Source organism: Verruconis gallopava (assembly GCF_000836295.1).
Source record: "Verruconis gallopava strain CBS 43764 unplaced genomic scaffold supercont1.132, whole genome shotgun sequence".
NCBI lineage: Eukaryota > Fungi > Ascomycota > Dothideomycetes > Venturiales > Sympoventuriaceae > Verruconis > Verruconis gallopava.
The window spans coordinates 1-19087 of NW_015622268.1; the positions used below are offsets into that span (position 1 = coordinate 1).

Here is a 19087-nt window from a genome sequence, read left to right on the forward strand (position 1 = left end):
TCGGTGTTGTGTGTGTGTTTTGTAGTATGAGACTGAGGGTTCTTGGATTAGGAGTATGTCAAGCTTCGCTGACTGTGTGTCGTTAATTAGGGCTTCCATGCATGCTCTGGAGCGCATAGTGTTCAATTGTAATATTCGTAGGGTGGTCATTATTGGAAACGTGGAAATCTTGTGGCCCGATTGGTGCATTCAGCTGCTTCTGTATGATGTCCTTGGTTACAGTCTGCGCATCGAGGTTGAGTTCCCTCTGGGCATTCGCTCTTGTCATGGTCTTCCAGGCAGTGTGCACATCTTCTTTGTTCTTTACAATTCCAAGCTAGGTGTCCAATTCTTGCACACCGGTGGCATCTCTTCCTTCTTGGCTCGTATGGCTCGACGCTGCCAATATACTGCTTGCCAAAGAGAACTCCATTGCGCACTGCCCACTTAACCGCACCAGGGCTGTCAAACCATATTCCTAGCGAGGCATGCTTTCCAAGGGGTACGTCTTTGCGTTTAAGCCAGGCTACATCTGTGATACGGTAGCCTTTTGAGGTGAGGTCGTTCTCTTCTAGGAGCTTAGTTGCCGCCTCTGTCTTGTCATCTAGTTGGACCTGTTCGGTTGGGGTGCGATGGACTACAATGCCATATCGGGGTCTATCAATCTTTGTCTCTGGATGGAGGTCTGCCAACCAATCATCATGTTTCGAGGCTATCTCCTTTGATTTCTCATTTTTAAAGCGTATAACATAGCCAAACTTTGTTACGCCCACTCCTGCTATCTCTGTTTCCTTCGTGGTCTCATGCTCTTGTAGGGCTCTGGTGATCCAGTTGGTCGCCTCTTTCACATCTATGTATCTCGTGAACTTTTCCTTTGTGCCTGCATTTATACTCTCCTCCTGTTGCACTAGGGGGGTGGTAATACGCAAGTTGGTAGATCCAATCGCGCTCTGGCTGCTACTTCCTGTGGATTGCGAGAGTGGGATGCTGGCGGAGCTTGCAATACCGCGTGAGGCAACGGCAGCCCACATAGGCGCTGGTATTTTTACATTCTAGATTGACTTTTCGACTGTGGCTGCCAACCTTTCCTCTGTACCGACCTGCGCATTTTCAAACGCTACAGATAGCTTGTTTGTAACAGAAGAGTTGATCCTTTCCACTAGATTGGTCTCGAAGGTTTCGAGATACTGCTTGACTGTTATGCTGTCGAAACTGAGGCTATCCTCAGTAATCTTTTCGCACTGTTTGACTCGGTTGATTAGCTCTTCAAACAGGCTCCTGTCAATGCTGATTGTCTTTGTTTTGCCCTTAGACTGCTGGCTTTGGACTAGCTTCTGGCACGTTTCTAGGAGGCGGATAGCGGCGTTTGCTCCTGCTTGGTCCTTCTTTTTGGATGTTGTACGTGTCTTCCCCCTGGTGTTCACCCCTTCTGAAGCGCTCACCACCACTATCTCCTCTCTATCCACCATCTTGATGTCCGATGGGGTTGGGTATAGTGCACGAGCCACGTGTTAGCGCGTTAAGGTCTCGGCGCGTCGACAATAGCGCGATTCCACCTGCTGTAGATGATCTACTCGTTTTCCAAGCTTTTCAAAAAAGGTCCCTTTGATTGTCGGATTCGATTCCGATTGATTGATTGATTGATTGTTTTCATTGATTCTGATTGATTGATTGATTGATTGTTTCCTACTCGGTTTTGGCCGCTAATTATCTGCGGCTATGCCCGGTTAGGCGGGCTTCGCCAGGTGACCGACACGTGACAGGCCATGACCAACGAGAACCTTGGCATGTAACCCATCACGTCCCTCTTCACCACGCTTGTAGTCTCAAAGAGTCGACAAACGTGGCCAGTCTCCTCTTTCGCCCACCCTCTTACCATCTGCCTCGACCTTCAAAATGGCTGTCACCATTTATTAATACTGGCTCTACTACTAACGATTCCACTGTGTATAGGCTCAGAGGGGCATGCCCCATATTTCGCCGTCTGTGATACCTTCAGTCTCCACCCAATACTCTGCTCATCTACTCGCTCGGCGCCCTCTGCCCTAGGGCCCTTACCTGTTCTATAAGTGCGATTGCTTTTGTGGCTAGCTTGCGCGTTGAGAGGATCTTCCGTAGGTCCTCTCTGCCCAGTAGATTCCTAAATTCAATCCATCGTTCGTCCTGGAGCAGTCGGCATCGCAGGAGCGCGTGGCCGACTGTTTGGCGGCCTCCTCCACAGGGGCATCCTGGGTCCTCGAATCCTGGTACGCGTCGGAAGAAGAGGAAGTCTCGGAGACCTATTTTCTCAGTTCTCATTTATACAAGGGAGGCGCTCTCGGCCTTAGTTAGGTCTTTATATAGCTGTAGCACCTTCTTATCTGGTAGCGGTGTGTGGCGGTATGTAGCTCTGCCTTTCGTCTCCTGTTGCCAGCTCCTATTCCAACGGGTGCGGGCGGTCTTATTAACCCACGTCCTCAGCGTGGTTCTCAGCGGGTGTAGGCGGGGAGGCGTTGGGGCCCTACAGGTCTCCGTGCCTTTTTCTGCCCACCCTGCGGCGGTCTTCGCGGCCACGTCTGCCTCTTCATTACCGTCTATCCCTTCGTGAGCCGGGATCCAGTGGATGGTAATAGTATGGCCATCTTTATATAGTTGCTTGAGCCGCCGCATAATCTGCTTAGTAATGTATGCTCCAGAGCGGCCTTCAGGTCGTATTGTGGCGCGTATCGCGGCCTGGTTGTCTGTGAATATGTGCACCTGCTTGTAACGGGCTAGCCTTACACCCGCGTCTTTTACCATCCCAAGGGCAAGGTTGATGCCCTGTAGTTCTGCGGCATAGACAGTCGACGTGGTCTCAGGCCCCATGTAGGCCCCTTTTGATTCACCCTCCATTGGCCATATTGCCGCTGCTCCGGTGTGGCCCTCAATACAGCTCCCATCTATATAGATACAGGCTTAACCCTCCTCTGCCATGATCCTATCATGGGTCGCCCGCGCTTCATCGTCATTTGTTGAAATCCGTACCACAGGTCCTTGCTGCCATGGTGGCGCTATGAATGGCGTTATCTTTTCATGCTTTTCAAGATCAACGGCTCCCTGCTCTTGCAGTCGGCGGGCGATCCAGCGTAGGGGGCTGATCTGTGGTGTTCTACGTCGGGAGGGGGGGTCGTCTCCATTACCGGCGTTCGATAGCTCCGGCATGCTGTCAACTATGAGGATCTAGCCTAGTGTGTCCGCGTTGTGCTTCCATATCTGATGCTCAATAGGGAGCAGGTGCGCTTCAATATCCAGGGCCGCCTGTGAGGTTGCCCTATACGCCCCACATATAGCTCTCGCGCCTTGAGCCTGGAGGGTCTTGAGTGTTTTAAGCGTGGCGGCCGTGTATGAACCATCTGCACCTCCTGGGTTTGACCAGGCGGAGCATGCGTACATCATCTGTGGCACGACCGTGCCTCTATAGATTTTCCGCATGTCTTGTAGGCCTACGCCCCAGGTAGAGCCTCTGATGGAATTTAGTGCGGTGATTATTTTTGTGACTTTCCGGCGTATTTCTACAACGTGTTCCTTCCATTTGAGCTTTCGGTCCATGATGACCCCAAGGTACTTATATATACTCTTAGCCGGGATAGTGACCCCCTGGGTTACTAGCGGTCTTTTAAGGTCAATGCGGCTCCGTGCTCTTGTAAAGTGCACTAGCTGGAACTTTTCTGGTGCGAATTTCGCGCCATGGGTTTATGCCCAGTGGTGGGCCTTTTCAAATACTCGTTCAATCTTCCCGCACATCTCATCCATAGAATCACCGCACGCCAGGGTCGCAGCGTTGTCAATGTACCCTACTGTCATCACATCCTCTATCCCGCACTCCTCCATAAGATCTGCATTATAGAAGATATACAAGATAGGTGAAAGGGGTGAGCCCTGCGGGATACCCGTTTCAATCCGGTACTCCTCAGATTCATATCCATCAAGCACGATTCTGGTGCGCCTGCCGCTCAAGAAGCTCGCAACCCAGCATACTATTGTTTCATCTACCTTTCGCTTCTGGAGGTTGTGTAGGAGACGCTTGGCAGAGACATTGTCAAATGCCCCCATCACGTCCAGAAGGAGAAGGCTAGCTACTCTCACTTCACCTTTATTCCATGCTTTATAAATACATTCAATTATAGCATGTATCGCATATTCTATAGACCGCAGTTTTCAGCCCCCAACGTGTCAGCTGGGGAGCACCTGGTATTCCTCTACCAGAAAGCTAAGTCGCCGGGCGATGACTGCGTCCATGACCTTCCCAATCATGTTTAATAGTGCGATCGGGCGGTACACTTTAAGGGTTATATAGTCATCCTTTCCAGGCTTTCGCAAAACCACTATGGTCAACTCACAGAAGTGGACCGGACAGTAGCCTAATTTTAGGCTTTGGTTGATGGTGGTCATGAGGAACGGTACCAGCATTCCTGCAGCTGCCTGTAGTGCCCTGTTAGATATCCCATCTGGCCCTGGGGCCTTTAGCGGGGCTGCTGCATGGATTGCCTCCAATACTTCCTTTCTGGTAACCTTTGGCATCTGTACCTGCCCTGAATAGGATGCCCCTTCTATATCACTCAGATCCGCCTCCAGCAGGGGCGGGAAGAAGGTCTCTTTGAATATATCTGCCTTTCCTTGTGGTTCTATTGCTAGGGTGTCCCCTGGGGCATCAGGCCTCCATATTGTGGGTGTGATGCTTGGGGCTTGGTTACCCCTGTTGCGTGCCCATTTTGCGACCTTCCATAGTGACTCAGCCGAGCTCGCCGCTTTTGTCACCCGGTCTCTGTGTGCTTTTTGGAGTGCTCTTGCGATGGTCTTGCCCTTGAGTTTCCTACCTTCTTGATGGTCCTTCCACGCTTCGGCCGTCAGCCGCCGGGAGTACCTTCTGCGGAGGCGCTTCATTTCTGCAAGTGTTTCTCAGCATGTGTCGTCCCACCCCTCCTTCATCTTAGGGCTAGGTCTCCTCAGAGGTAGGACCCTTTCTGTCGCTGTGTGGATTGCGGTGACAATGTGCTGGACATACTCGTCTAGCGCTTTCTTTGTGTCTGGCCTGCGCTTGGGTGTGAGGACCTCCTTTAGAGCCTTGCAGAACTTTTCCTCATCCAGGTGTTTCCACTGGCGTTTGGGTTTGGGTTCCATCGTCCAGATCCTCATATCTAGCGTGGTGCTGATCGGTAGGTGGTCAGAGTCGTGGTTAATATCCTCATCTATCCCACAGCGGACTATCTGGTCGACCAGACCTAGCGTCATCCAACAGAGGTCTATGGTCATCTGGCTAAGGCCGTTGTTAAACGTGATTGTGCCTGGTTCCAGCACATTTATCATATTGAGGTCGTCCATAATCTCGATGAGTTCCTCTGACTCTGGCTCTTCTCTTATAACTCCTAGGCCTCCCTATATTTGGTAGTGTAGGTTGAAGTCACTGAGCGCTATCTGCTCTTTTGTAGCGTGTTTCTCTAGCTGGGCTCATAATACTGGGAGGGTGGCTGCCTGGTCTTCGCCTTGGCCTGGGTTGTATATATTATGCAATATTAGTTCATTTTCTGCTGCCTCTTCACCTATGAGGATCCGTAGTGTGTATAGGTCTTGCATGCATTGTTCGATTTGCCAGCGGGCATGGTCTAGGCGCTTGTTGATGAAGAAGCATACCCGCGCCGGGTATTCCTTAGTGCTGTCCGTTGGATAGCATAGGTGGAAGGTGTTCTTTGCTGGGTGGTGTGTCGTGTCCTCGAATGGATTGCGCCAGGGTTCTTGGATAGCTATTATATTATAGGTTGCTATGCTTGGGTCTCGGAGTAGCGTTGCCATGACCTGGTTCTTTGATTTACAGACATTGTACTGCAGTATCTTCAGTTGGTTTTATTTTATTATTAGTCACTGTCGCTATCGAGGTCCATGTTTTAGGTGCTGCAGCATATTATGATATTTGAGTCTATCATTTCCAGCGCTTTCCTGCTAGGCTTTAGTGGCCTCTGAGGTCGCTGATTCGACTCCTCGTTTTCTTTCCCCTCCGGCGCTGCCCTCTTCTGGCCTCTCGCGGAGGCTTGGGTCGTTTTCGTGTCCCATGTTGACCTTGTCCTCCGCAGTGTGGGGCCCGCAGCAGCAGCTGGTGAGTCACTTCCCGTTGTTGGCGCAACCGCATGGTATCGCGGCCTATTGGCGTAGGCCACCCTTACCTTGGCCAGCTCGTTTTTCCTGGTTGGGCACAGGCGGTTCCACGCCTCGTGTGTACCGCGGCATGCTGCACATTTTCTGGAGGCGTTCCGGTCTCCTTTTGATGGGCAGTCCCTTGAGTCATGTTCTAGCGCGCAGTAGCCACATGTCTTTACTGCTTTGCATTGGGTTCCTATATGGCCATATGCCTGACACTTGAAACACTGCTTCAGGCGGCACTGCCATTCATAGCGCTCGCTCTGGTATATCTCTTCTTGCCACACTAGGCCCTTATCGATAATCTTATTAGCATCCTCTGGCCTTATGAACTCTATAATAATTGATGACATCGCTTTGCTTGGTGCCCGCTAGATAAGCTATCTGATGTATTTGATCTCTGTATTTGGGATAAACGGTTTATTGTCTTGTAGGATGGCATTTCTCATGTCCTCCTGCTTGTCCATGTTGACTGTACTAACCCGTATGCCGTGTACTAAGATGCTGTAGGTCGGGTTCCTGACCGAGGACCCGCTGCCAACTCGTGCTACCCAGTCGTCTGTGAATTGCCGCAGGAGTTGGGTCTCCTTACCTGTTGTTGTTTGGATACTGAGGTCTCCGCTCTTCAATTGGTTGGCTGACATTATAGTGATACCTGTGATGTGTTCGTTCTCGCTTTAGGTAATCGCATAGTTGATGTGCGTTTTAAGAGTCCGCGGGTTCATTGCTCATAGTCGTTCGATCGTGTGGCTGTCCCTGATGTTCACTATGATCTCCCGCTGGGTCGGCGCGGTGGGAGGCATCCTTTGCTTATGCGTCTGTACGCTGTGAGCGCCTCTGGCTGCCGCCGCAGCGTAGTTCATAGGTGTCCCTTCCTGGGGTTGTATTCCTTTGTTCTTAATGTCCTTCGCGATGTCCGCTGTGGTCCTGCTAATCGCCGCTGCCTCGAGGGCCGCTGCTTTTGCCTCTTCGCTGATGATTGCTGTCTTTTGGGCTTCTATAGTAAGGCCGCGTATTTCCTCTTTTATCATCGCTAGTTCTCTCGCTGAGTCTTCTATCCCTATTTGGAGCTGCATTTGGATAGCACAGACTGCATCATGGACATGGACGAGATCCAGGGCCTGTTGTACCTTCGTCATGAAGTTGAGGGCTGTGAAGATTATCAATTTTACCGAGTCCAGTTCAACAGTGCGGCTGGACATGCTGTGTACGAATTGCGCTGCCGCTTGAAGGTGCTTCGCTAGTTGGGTAGCGTACTCTGGCAGTCTGTTTGACCAGGACTCCCCCCTGGGCCAGGGAATCGACATACCTGTTTTTCACGCGTTGGGCGCCGCGTCAGGCCTGTCAATTCGTCTAACTACTAGGTAGAGGAGTGTGTATGCTCAGTTAGCACTACTAGATACCAAGAGTTCACGTTCTCGCTGTTGTGGTCTTTTTTGAGCGCTCGATGGTGGATTACGTTAACTTAACTTATGCACGTGCTAAAATCACGTGGCATGAGGAAACGCTGGCTGCATAAGAGAGGAGAGCCAGGGGTAGGGGACCGCAGAATCATCATACAATCCCATCAGTCCAGACAACATAGAATGAACTAGACAAGCTTACGGTCCGACTTGTGCATCATTCATCATTCCCGTGATCCTCCGCACGGACATTGACAACATCCGAGTAGGAATTCAAGTCAAGTCAAGTCAAGCCAAAGCCACCCTTAGCTGGTGATGCGCATAGACGTCAATCAGAGTTGGTCCTGATTGACGTCCGTGCGCAAACCAGCACGTCAACAACAGCCAAGTTTTGAAATTCAATCGTCCTCCTGTGCATAAATACAGTAGAACTTCGCCAAGACCGACTTCGTTAGAACGATAATCTCGCATTATTGTTACCACCACCACATCCTCATCTAAATCCTTAGCAATTATCGTTATTTCTCACTATTTAGGATATCGTTCATCTAAAGCATCATTATCGTCATAACAAAAATGCCAAAAGCCTCAAGAAACAAGATGATCAAAGGCACAGAGGAAGGGTTTACGAGAATGGTATCGGTCGCAACAACCACTACCTACCCAAAAAGCCTGCATTGAATGGTTTGAGGCTAATAGCAATCAGAAGATTTCACAATCTACTGTTTCTGAAAGCCTTAGTGATCGATATTTATCGCTAGATTCAAAACCTCATTCGGATGGGCGTCGAAACCGAAAAGCCAGGTTGCCAACGAATATCAGAAGAGCATCGAATCAAAAGGCATTTCAACCAACAGTGATATTTTTATTGCAAAAGCGAGAGAGATATGGCATCAAATTCCTCAGTATCAGAACGATCCTAAGTCTCAGTTCAGCACTTGTTAGCTCGATAAGTTTAAGCAACGTAACAATTTCTGGCAACGAGTACAACACAGTGAAGCAACACCAGTGCCTGCAACATCAGAGCAAGAGATAGTGGCTATTGGTACAGTGTGCAGAGAGTATAAGGAGGATAACATATATAGCATGGACAAGACAGGCCTCTTTTGGCGGAGTGCTGTCAATCAAGGCCTTACCACAGCACCAATGCCTGGTAAAAAAGCTAACAGGAGCAGGATAACCTTGGTGATATACACTAATACAGGTGGCTCAGATCGTTATCCTATATGGTTTATAGGCCATGCAAAACAGCCTCGGGCATTGAAAGGTCTTAATTATGCTGCTCTCGGCTGCCAATGGCGACACAGCAAAAAGGCCTGGATGAACATAGACATTATGATTCAATGGCTGGCAGCATTTTATGATCACATTGGAATAAGATCAGTTATCCTTATTATAGATAACCTTAAGGCACACGTCAATGCCATCGAAGAGAGACCACCGCCATCTAATGTATATATTATATGGCTTCCAAAGAACTCAATAAGCATCTTCCAACCTCTTGATCAGGGTATTATTCAGAACCTCAAGATATTCTATCGCAAGCAACAGATCCGATTCATCATCCAATGCTTTAATCAAGGCATTAATCCTTTCACCAGCGTGACTCTAAATGAGACCTTGCATTAGTGTTTAAAGGCATAGAATGATGATGTACTCAATATAACTATCTATCACTGCTTTTACAAAAGCACAGTGATAAAGCCATCAATCAATCTGCCAATGCCAATTACACCAACTATCGACAGTGAGATCCATGATCTCTCAGCAAGAATCAATGGCGTGATAGATACTCATCACATCCTCAACCCAGAAGGCGAGGATGCTGAACGTCAGGTAGATGAGGAGGATACTTTGGAGGCAATTATTGAGCGGCATATTCATGTTGACCATGCAGATGAGGATGCCATCCTAAAGGATGTTGAACCACCACCAATAATCTTGCCTGCCATCTCAGAAGCTGTTGAGGCTATACAGCTCGTCTGTCGCTATATAGAGCATGACCAAAAGACTCAACACCAAGATCTTCGCTTCCTGCAACGATTTGAGCGTCATCTAAGCCAGACATTGGTTGAACAGATGAGGCAATCAACCATTGCAGGATGGCTTACATAGTGCTAGATAATGCCAAGAAACCTCATTACATCGATAGTCTCGCAATATCGTTAGAATAAGCCGGTCTAGAATGCATCGCTATATCGTAGGTTCTACTGTACTAATTAGAGATGGCTTCAGGACGCATGAAACACTGGAGATTATCCAGTATTATTTCAACAATAACATTATCCTCTGCCGAATACCCTCCCATATATCACATAAACTCCAGTCTTGTGACGTTTCAGTGTTCAGCTCTTTAAAGATAGCCTATCGCTAGCAGGTTGAACGCTTAGAGTGAGGTTGTGTCAGAACTATCGGTAAAGAGCATTTCACCTATCTCTACAGCCCTGTAAGAACCAAGGCGTTTACATCTCGCAATATACGAGCTGGGTGGTCTAAGGCGAGTTTATATCCCTTCAACCCCGACAAGGTACTGAGTAACATTCTGAAGCCTCTGCGTGAACTGACAGACCCGGTGTCACGAACGGCGTGACAGCAGCGTGGCGCGGGCGCCACGGGGAGTAAAAGCACACATAGCTATCGCATGACTACTTATATATTCGAGACTGGTGCGAAACGGGTTGAAACCCCAACGGTAAGAAGATGAGACGCCTACGCGGCCCCTGCGCGCCTGTGTATTTAAGGCAGCTCGAGGACATACGTTCGAGAGCTAGCGGATATTCTTGAATCCTACAATCTATCTCACACTCCTATCACCAATTCCTTACACCCGGGACTCACCGTGAAGGAAGTGCCTCATGCACGATGAGGTGCCGATAACGCCTATAACGCCAGTATCAGCAGAAGCTGCTACGACCCTCTATAATGCGGAGAAACATATACCCAATAACAAAGTAAATAGGCATTACAAGGATAAGCTGCTACAGAAGCTTCTCAAAGGTACCCAATTCTGCTTTGCAGAACGTGCTATCATCCAGGGGAAAATAAATTTCTAGCTCAGATCAACAACGAGGGCAAAAAGCGCTAATCCACAAAGTATAATATCGTGGGAAAGGCAAAGGCCATGGCCTGGGAGGACATAGCCAAGGCAACAACAGAGCTTGCTGCTAAAAAGGAGGCAAAAGAGAACAAGAAGGTTGAGAGAGAAAAGAAGAAGGCGGAAACAGAAGCTCGAAAAGCCGAGCAAGAAGCTAAGACAGCTGAGAAAGAGGCTAGGAAGAGAAAGGCATGTTCGGCAGTAGCAGAAGAAGTGTCTAAGCCAAGCATCAAATTATTGCGAATGGGCGAGATGCTGGATCCTACAGTCCTTTAGATAGACTGGTTAGGTGAGGAGCAATGAATTGCACCAGTAGCGCAGATAATCTGAGATATAGGCGGAACTAGCGTATTTTCAGTTCTTTACGTTTGTTCATCTATGCTTCACTATCCTTCACAAACCTATCAGCGTGATAAATTAGATCTCAAGGTAAACGAGACCTTCTGGTTAAGTCACGTGCGGGCTCGCTGACCAGTAATTTCTCTGCATATTATTATCGGCTGTGTTTAGAATTGAAAATCTGATCGAACAATCATGAGCCTAGTGTGGTTATTGACTTAATTTCATTGGCTTGTGGCACAGGGAAGCAATGTAATATGATCTATGGAACAAAGGACATACTAAGCGGAGTAAGTAGCCACACTGAGAACCAAACCACAAGCAGCTTGATTATGGTGTTTTAGGATTAGTCTTTCCCCAGCCAGCTTTACAGAGCTCTGGTTGGGTCAGATAATCAGAACTGGCTTCAGCCTAACAGGCCCTTAATTAAGAGGTTGTTAGGAACACTGTCCCAATACTGACTAGCTTCACTAATGTAAGCCACTTCGGAAGGGGTTGGCTTCCTAGAGCAAAGGGAACAATATGGGACTGGGACTTATTCAGAAAGGAAGAGGAATAAGTTAGTCCAAGTTTTATGACTTAGAGTAGTATGAGCTTCAAGTATGAGAGAATGTTCAAACTAACTACTAGATATACTAGACAGTTAAACTACAGTCTGCTGAAAACGAGAGCGAAGCCACTATTTTATAGACATAGGAAAATCCTTCTCATTATTCTCATGCCATGAGACGCATGAGAATTCTCATCATTCTCATGCCATGAGACGTATGAGAATTCTCATTGCCAAGACCGAATGAGAGATCCTGCATCTGCTATTGGTTCTTCTCCCAAGAACCAATCATATTTGCTTCCTTGCTTTTGTCACGTGTTACCTTCGTAACAGAGGTACTGTCGCACTGTGGCACTAGCGATGCTAGGCAGTGCTGAGGACTGCTGTGCGCGGCGTATTAACGAGCTACAGAAGATGATAGATGGATGGAAAACTAGATAATTGAGAGGATAGGAGGTGGTCCTTTTATTGACTATCTGCAGTGTGTGAGACCATTGTGGTTGTGGTTGTATCTTCTTAAGTGATCTCGCTCAAGCGATGGCTAAATAAGGCGCTAGATTAGTCAGGTGCACGTGACCTGTGACACACCCCCCCAGTCTAATCGATCTAGATCTTTTAATTTCTATAGATCTATCGATTGGATTGCCTCAAGAGCGCCGTTAAACTCCTTAAACCTAGTAGGATAAACAGGAGAAGGTAGCTCTATATTAGCTTGCTAGCTAGCGTGCTATTTTGCTATCATAGCTGCTGCTGCTGCTATCTGAATCATAGCCATTGTGGTGGTCGCTTGATTCAAGTTGATCGGCTACATCGATCATGCCAAGTGCCTCAATAAATGCTGCTTGTTTAGATCGGTTCAGTCGCTTGGTCAACCCATCTGCTGGCATCATGCTTGTCGGTACCCAATTCACCTTGACTGAGCTAGCTTGCTGCTCTTGGCGTAGCCAATGATGGTGTATATCAACATGCTTGAGTTTGGTGGTCAGCTGAGGCCGCTCGCTATTTATCAGCTTAACGGTTTGCTGATTGTCACAAAGGATGGTTGGCTGATGTTCGATATCTAGCCCGATTTGTTCAAATAGCCTAATTAGGCTTATTGTTTCTCGTGCTGTGTGCGAGAGAGATAGTAACTCTGCCTCGGTGGTAGATGTAGTTACTGTCTTTTGCTTGCTTGCTTGCCAAGCTATCGGTCTATTGAACAGCGATATCAAGTAACCTTGTGATGAGCGCCTTGTATTGGAGTCATCTGCAAATGACGCATCGCTCGCTACTTGGAGTGTGGTTGATCTAGCTGTATCACTAGAATCGCTGTTGTGCTTAGCGCTGTACTGCAATGCAAGGTACTTTGTGCTGTGCAAGTAGGCGATCATATGATCTGCCTCAGCAATGTGCTGTGGTGATGGGTTCTGGCTGAATTGGGCAAGTAGGCTAGCTGCAAATGCTATATCAGGCCGGGTAACAACAGCTGCATATAGTGCTGAGCCAATACGTTGCTGATAACCCATGGTTTGTTCAGGTGTTGCCGTGCCTGAGTAAGGCTCGAGTTGACAGGTCGATAGCGGTGTCTTAGCTGATTTTGATTGCTTGAACTTGTATGCTATCTTATCAATATACGCGTCTTGTAATAAGTAGATCGATCTTGACTTTCGGTCTCGGATGATGCGGATGTTCAAGAATGAGGTCGCCGGACCAAGGCCTTGTATCCCGTACTTGTCATTAAGATCGCGCTGCAGCTGGTCGAGGCTTGCTCGGCGCGATGGATGTGCTATAAATAGTAGGTCGTCGACATATATAAAGATTAGCACTTCCGTCGCTTTGTTGATGAACAAGCAAAGCTCATCAGGGCATGGCTGGAATCCGAGCGAGTTGAGCTTGGTAGCTAACTCGGTGTACCATAGCTTCGGCGAGATCTTGAGGCCGTACAGCGCCTTCTGCAACTTGTATGCTTTGCCTGCTGATTTAAAGCCAGGTGCTGTGTGTGTATAGATGGGTGTATCGATTGGTGCTTTTGTAAACGCGTTCTTGATATCGCCTTTCTCGCAGATAAGGTCGAATGCCGCGACAATTGCAAGAAGGATGCGTAGCGTACGATAGGCACCTGTTGCTGCATAGATGTCCTCATATGTTGGCTATTGCAGATCGCCTCGCACACATAGTCTCGCTTTATACCTTACAAGGTATCCTTCTGGGTCGAGCTTGTAGGTGAACACCCATTTGAGAGGTAGTACTTGATGCTCTTGAGGTACTGGTACCTCTTGCCAGGTGTCATTCTCACGTAATTGATCGATCTCAGCCTGAGCTGCTGCTCTGAAGCCTTGTGCTTCAGGATGTTTGAGCATCTGTCGCCAATTATCCGGCGGTGGCTTGAGCTGTGTCACGTGCGGTCTGATCGAGTGTGCTGCTGCCGCTGCAAATGCTTGGCGTACTCCTGAGTCGAGTCTCAAACGCTTGATCGCATAGCTGTGTCTGCTAGCTCTATCCTCTGAGTCGGTTCTTGATCGTTTGATAGCTTGAGCACTTTGAGTCGCTTGCCGTGCCTTACTCGATTGGATAATTGTACGACCTGAGCTGGTACGCAGGTTTCTAAGTGCATCGATCGCTGTTGGCTGTGGCCGCCGCTGTTGCTGCTGGATGCTTGCGGTCGGTGCCGGCGACGGCAGCCTAGTTGACTCGATAGGAGGCTCTGCTTGAGGCTCTGCTTGAGGCTCTGCTTGAAACTCTGTCGTCTCTTCGAGGTCATCTATTGGCGTCAGTGGCGCCTGAGGCCGATCAGGCTGCTGTACCACTGTGTCTAGTGGCTTATTGTACTCTAAGCTTAGCGATTGATCAAGCTCACTATCGCTGATATCGATCTCGTTCGCAACCGCTGCCAGCTCAGGGAGGTTTATGCCTTGTTCGCTGTCTGCACTGCTCGCTTGGTACCGCTGCTTCTCATCAATAACAACATCTCTCGCGTAGATAGCTCGCATTAGTTGTGGTAGCCAGATGATAAAGATGTTTGCTGATTCAACGCCTAGCAGGTAGCCAATGATCGATTTGCTGCGTAGCTTGTGCAACCTAGGTCTCTCTTTCTTGCTCTTGACTAGGACATATGCCTTTGAACCGATCGTTTTGTATCCGGCTAGATTTGGCTGTCTACCATGTACTATCTCGTACGGTGTAATCCATCCCTTGCGTTGCATAGGGAGGCGGTTGACTATCCGTACAGCATGGTCGATGAAGTATGGCCATAGGTTGATTGGAAGCTTTGATTCGAGATAGATCTTTCGAGCTATCATTGTTATCACCCCCCCAGATCGTTCAGCGGCACCGTTTTGATCTGGTGTATATGGTGCTGCTGGGCGATGTGTGATTCCATTCAATCGCAGTAGCTCGAACCATTCTACAGTAAGCGCTTTCTCGTTATCTGATTGTAACTGACGGATGGTATATCCCCATGCTTGTGTTAGCTTGATGAACGACTCTGTCGCTAATACTAGCTGGTGACTGTTTTTGGTTGGCAGCGTGTATGCTACGTGGAAGCCTGAATAGGCACAGTAGAAATGCAGTACCCAGCGGTCAATGTTGAAGGCTTGCTCAATCTCGATTAGGTCAAAATGGACCTTCTCAAATGGATAGCTTCCGGGGTAGACAGGTGCTCGTTGACGTTGTTGCCTCTGTTGGCCTTGAACGCATTCAGCACATAGTTGATCGCCTAGCCTAGATGGCTGTGCTGTGATCTCGACTCCTTGTGTGTGCCTTGTCAATTGCTTAAGCACCTCGAGGCTCGGGTGGCCTAATCTGGTGTGCCATCAATCGATCGGTGCTGCAGAGGATAGCTGTTGCTTTGTACTGGCCATTACTTGGCGGCCTCCATCAGATTGTTGCCTTGATTCCTGAGGTTTCTCAATGATTGGCCATCCATCTTGGTCATACACCTCGATATATCGCTTGTGGTCCAGCATCAACCAACCGATCTCGTCATTCCATCGTACCCCTTTGGCCTTGAGCTTTAGGTAGGATACCAGATTGGTATGAAACCCCGGGCAGTAAGCGACATCAATGAGGTCAATCAGCTGCAGGCCTTGTACTCCATTTACAGCTATTGTAACAGTCCCTGTACCCTCAAATACAGTGTAAGTGTCACCCACTTCAATCCGTTCAGCGCTATTTGGCTTGAAAGAGGTAAAACGATCTCGATCATTGCATACATGTGTATTTGAGCAGGAATCAAGTCGGAATAAGCTTGTGTTAGTTGGAAACGCTTCCGTTGACATCGCTTGTCTCTATATAGCAAATGCTGCTCGGCCTGCTGACATTATAGTCTTAGGCTTGCTTGTGTCTAATTTTGGGTACCAATCAGGAAGTTCAATATTGGCCTTATGCAGGGCTGTTTGTACAGCGCTGTTCAGCTTTTGATTGCCCTAGAGTGAGCTGATGATTCTTGCTTGTACAGCTTCTTTGGCCTTCCAGCCAGTGGTAGCTAGATGTGGTGCTAAGTAGTAGCACATATCATAGCTATGGTTTCTGCCACATATGCATTTGAGCTGCTTGTTAGCTGCTGACTTTTTGCTCGGCTTGTTTCTTGGCTTGTTGCTTGACTTCCGCTTTTTGCTTGGCTGTGTTGTGCGGTCTGAGTCATCTGATTGATCGCCTTGCGTATCGCTATCATCGCGTTCGTGCTTGCGGCCTTGAAAAGTAGCATATGAAGCCCTCGCCTGCTGTTTTAAGCTTTGCTTACTTGGTTGCATTGCTTTGAACCGGCCTATAAGGCTAGCTAGCGTGAGCTTATTTGGATCGCGATCATCTTTCATCAACTCAATTTGATTGTTGAAAGCCGTGTGCCAAGCTGGGTTAGATTGCAAGGTATTGGCTGAATCATCATTCTCGCTGGCTCCTTGGAGGTTATCTCGCATTATCTCGAGCGCAGTCTTAAGCCGATCGATCCGATCAGTCTCAGCATCTGCTTGGCCAAGGAAAGCCATTGTGCTGTGGTAGAACGCTTGATTGACTGTCTCGGTAGCTTAGATAAAGCCTCTGCATGCTTGTGCCTCGCCTAGGTTCAGGATTTTCAATGCCCTTAGGCGGGGTGCGAGAGCGATCCATCGATTAAGCCACTTATCAATTATATTGCGCTTGGGGCCTTTGATCAAGCTGTCATACTCCTCTCGCACGGAGTCTTCTATTTGCCTAGTTGATGGCTTGATTGCTGTACGAAGTCTAGCAAGCCGCTGCCTAGGTGTGTGGGCATCTTCAAGGTAGGTTTGGTAGTCCTCGCAAACTGTGCCTTGGATGGTCGCATTGACTTTGGCTAGTCCTTTCCGCTTCCGCTCGTAATCGTTGATCTTAAGCGTATACAGCCGCTCTTGGGTAGCTGTTAGCTGACTTGGATCGCCTGGCTGAACTAGCTCATTGCTTTTATCAGGGTCGCAGTAGGACCACACATCTTGATCCATTGCAGTTGTTTTCACCATGCTGAACCATTGTATCCAGTCCTGTGGTGTACTGAGCTGCGGAACCTTAGATGCTGTAATCGCCATTGTTTTGGCTTGATTATTTGCTTGATTTCTTGCTTAAACAGTTAGCGATTGCTTGTACAATTGCTTCAAGTGTACTGATAAGCAGTCTTTTTAGAGAACTTAGCTGAGTATCCTTGCTATGTAAAGCATTCCTAGCGACTTATCTTGCTCGCTTCTCTCTGAGCGATATCGCTGGAGCTTTACAAGGTATCTCCTTGCTTTGTTTAACCTTTAGCAGTGCCTTGTTGGCAACAGCTGAATGGTTGAAAAATAGCGCATGCAGTTGCTGACTTGCTCGCTGAAGGCCTTATCCAGGTGATCAGCCATGGTGCCTCGCTTCTGTGCGTAGTCAAGTTGCTCGCTGCTGGCTTGGTCTTCTGTTATATATGCTGAGGAGATATAGGCTTCGAGATGCCGGTTTACACTTCATCAGGGTCATTGGCAGCTTACTAGTCTTCCTAGCCCTTCTGATGCTGAGCATCGTCAACGACCTCCTATGAATCATGGTCTATAGGTAGGTGTTGCGGAACCGCGAGACGTCTCTCGCAGCACTGTCGCCTCAGATGAATGGAGTCTTAACTTGCTCTCTGTGCATGTCTGATCATTCAGCCATATGGATCAGGAATCTGCTTGTAGCTCGTAATTTCGACGCTGCCCGGGCTCATAACTGTCGCACTGTGGCACTAGCGATGCTAGGCAGTGCTGAGGACTGCTGTGCGCGGCGTATTAACGAGCTACAGAAGATGATAGATGGATGGAAAACTAGATAATTGAGAGGATAGGAGGTGGTCCTTTTATTGACTATCTGCAGTGTGTGAGACCATTGTGGTTGTGGTTGTATCTTCTTAAGTGATCTCGCTCAAGCGATGGCTAAATAAGGCGCTAGATTAGTCAGGTGCACGTGACCTGTGACAGGTACTTATCAGCGTGGCAACACTGCATGAAGTGACGTCCGCCTATCGCCACATGGCTGGCAGGAACTTCTCAGCCTGATGATAAGGCTCTATCATTAGTCTGCCATCAATTACAGTCATTAAAAATGATAAGAATTGCATGGAGAATTCATCATGGACATATTTAGTAAACAGATGAAAAATGAGCTCTCTGTAGACTCGGTCAGGGAGCGGTGACATAGATTTATTACTTAAGTCTGAGATGCGCTGGAACCTCTAAAGCAGCCGAACTATATTATTTAACAAGGAAAAAAGCAGTATATATACGAACGCGACTATGTGACAGCTTACAAGACAAGGTGTTAACGTAATCCACTATCGAGCGGTCATTTTTACAGCACCTGCAGTTTTTGCTCCACATTTGTAGCACCAAATATTTAATTATTATAATAATTATCTATATTTCATACATTCAGAAGCCAAATAATCATATCCACAACAAATATAACATGTGATCTGCTGCACTGCCTCAGCAATTGCTGCATTTACTATTGAGATCGAGCCCTCACCACCACCTAGATTTACAGCATCCTGAGGTATTTGAGGTGGCTGCATAGCAATAGAGCTATTGGGTACTTGAGTTACAGTAGATTTGCTTATAACAAGCCTTTTGAGTTGCCTCTTACGTTTCTGATGCTCATTCTCCTTGCGCAACTTATTGATTTAGAGGTAGATTTGTTGGAGATGGTGGGCTTTTCGAACGCCTTGCTATATAGCTCTTGATTACAGTAAACTGCTGCTCCAGTTCAGCTATATTATGAGGCATTTCAGGCTGCCACTGTTTGGATGCTATAGGCAGTTGCTCAGGAGGTGTCTGTCACGATTGATTTGATTTGATTTGATTTGATTTTTCATTTACCCTGACCCATCCTATATAGGATATGCAGGCTATATACGAGTCATGTGATCTATTTACATTCCTCTCCACGGTTCTATTTCCTGAAGTTTTGTTCCTGCTTAGAGTTGTCTCTTTGTAGTAACCTCATCTCTCACCCTATTTATAGCGTAAATATAACCTAGCTTTGTTATCAAAGGTCTCTATTGCGGAACCTTCCAGACTTTTCAGCAAATTCAAGTATAGCATGTAGCTCTCCATCTGCTATATCTTCTGAAATCAAAGA

The 19087-nt window shown here is 47.8% G+C and overlaps 5 protein-coding genes across 5 annotated transcripts; 2 read left to right on the forward strand and 3 right to left on the reverse strand.

The window, feature by feature from the left end:
• Positions 1 to 149: 149 nt before the first annotated feature.
• On the reverse strand, positions 150 to 1010 carry PV09_09702 (uncharacterized protein; the record flags this gene model as incomplete). The annotated part of the gene is made up of 1 exon (XM_016363813.1): positions 150 to 1010. The coding sequence occupies one exon, from the start codon at positions 1008 to 1010 to the stop codon at positions 150 to 152; it is 861 nt and encodes a 286-aa protein (XP_016208355.1).
• A 21-nt stretch (positions 1011 to 1031) lies between these two features.
• PV09_09703 (uncharacterized protein) lies at positions 1032 to 1448 on the reverse strand (the record flags this gene model as incomplete). Its single annotated transcript, XM_016363814.1, has 1 exon — positions 1032 to 1448. One exon carries the CDS (start codon positions 1446 to 1448, stop codon positions 1032 to 1034), a length of 417 nt encoding a protein of 138 aa, XP_016208356.1.
• Positions 1449 to 9254: 7806 nt separating this feature from the next.
• On the forward strand, positions 9255 to 9647 carry PV09_09704 (uncharacterized protein; the record flags this gene model as incomplete). The annotated part of the gene is made up of 1 exon (XM_016363815.1): positions 9255 to 9647. One exon carries the CDS (start codon positions 9255 to 9257, stop codon positions 9645 to 9647), a length of 393 nt encoding a protein of 130 aa, XP_016208357.1.
• Positions 9648 to 10653: 1006 nt separating this feature from the next.
• On the forward strand, positions 10654 to 10902 carry PV09_09705 (uncharacterized protein; the record flags this gene model as incomplete). The annotated part of the gene is made up of 1 exon (XM_016363816.1): positions 10654 to 10902. The coding sequence occupies one exon, from the start codon at positions 10654 to 10656 to the stop codon at positions 10900 to 10902; it is 249 nt and encodes an 82-aa protein (XP_016208358.1).
• Positions 10903 to 16518: 5616 nt separating this feature from the next.
• Positions 16519 to 17844, reverse strand: PV09_09706 (uncharacterized protein; the record flags this gene model as incomplete). The annotated part of the gene is made up of 1 exon (XM_016363817.1): positions 16519 to 17844. The coding sequence occupies exon 1, from the start codon at positions 17032 to 17034 to the stop codon at positions 16519 to 16521; it is 516 nt and encodes a 171-aa protein (XP_016208359.1). The 5' UTR covers positions 17035 to 17844.
• Positions 17845 to 19087: the final 1243 nt, after the last annotated feature.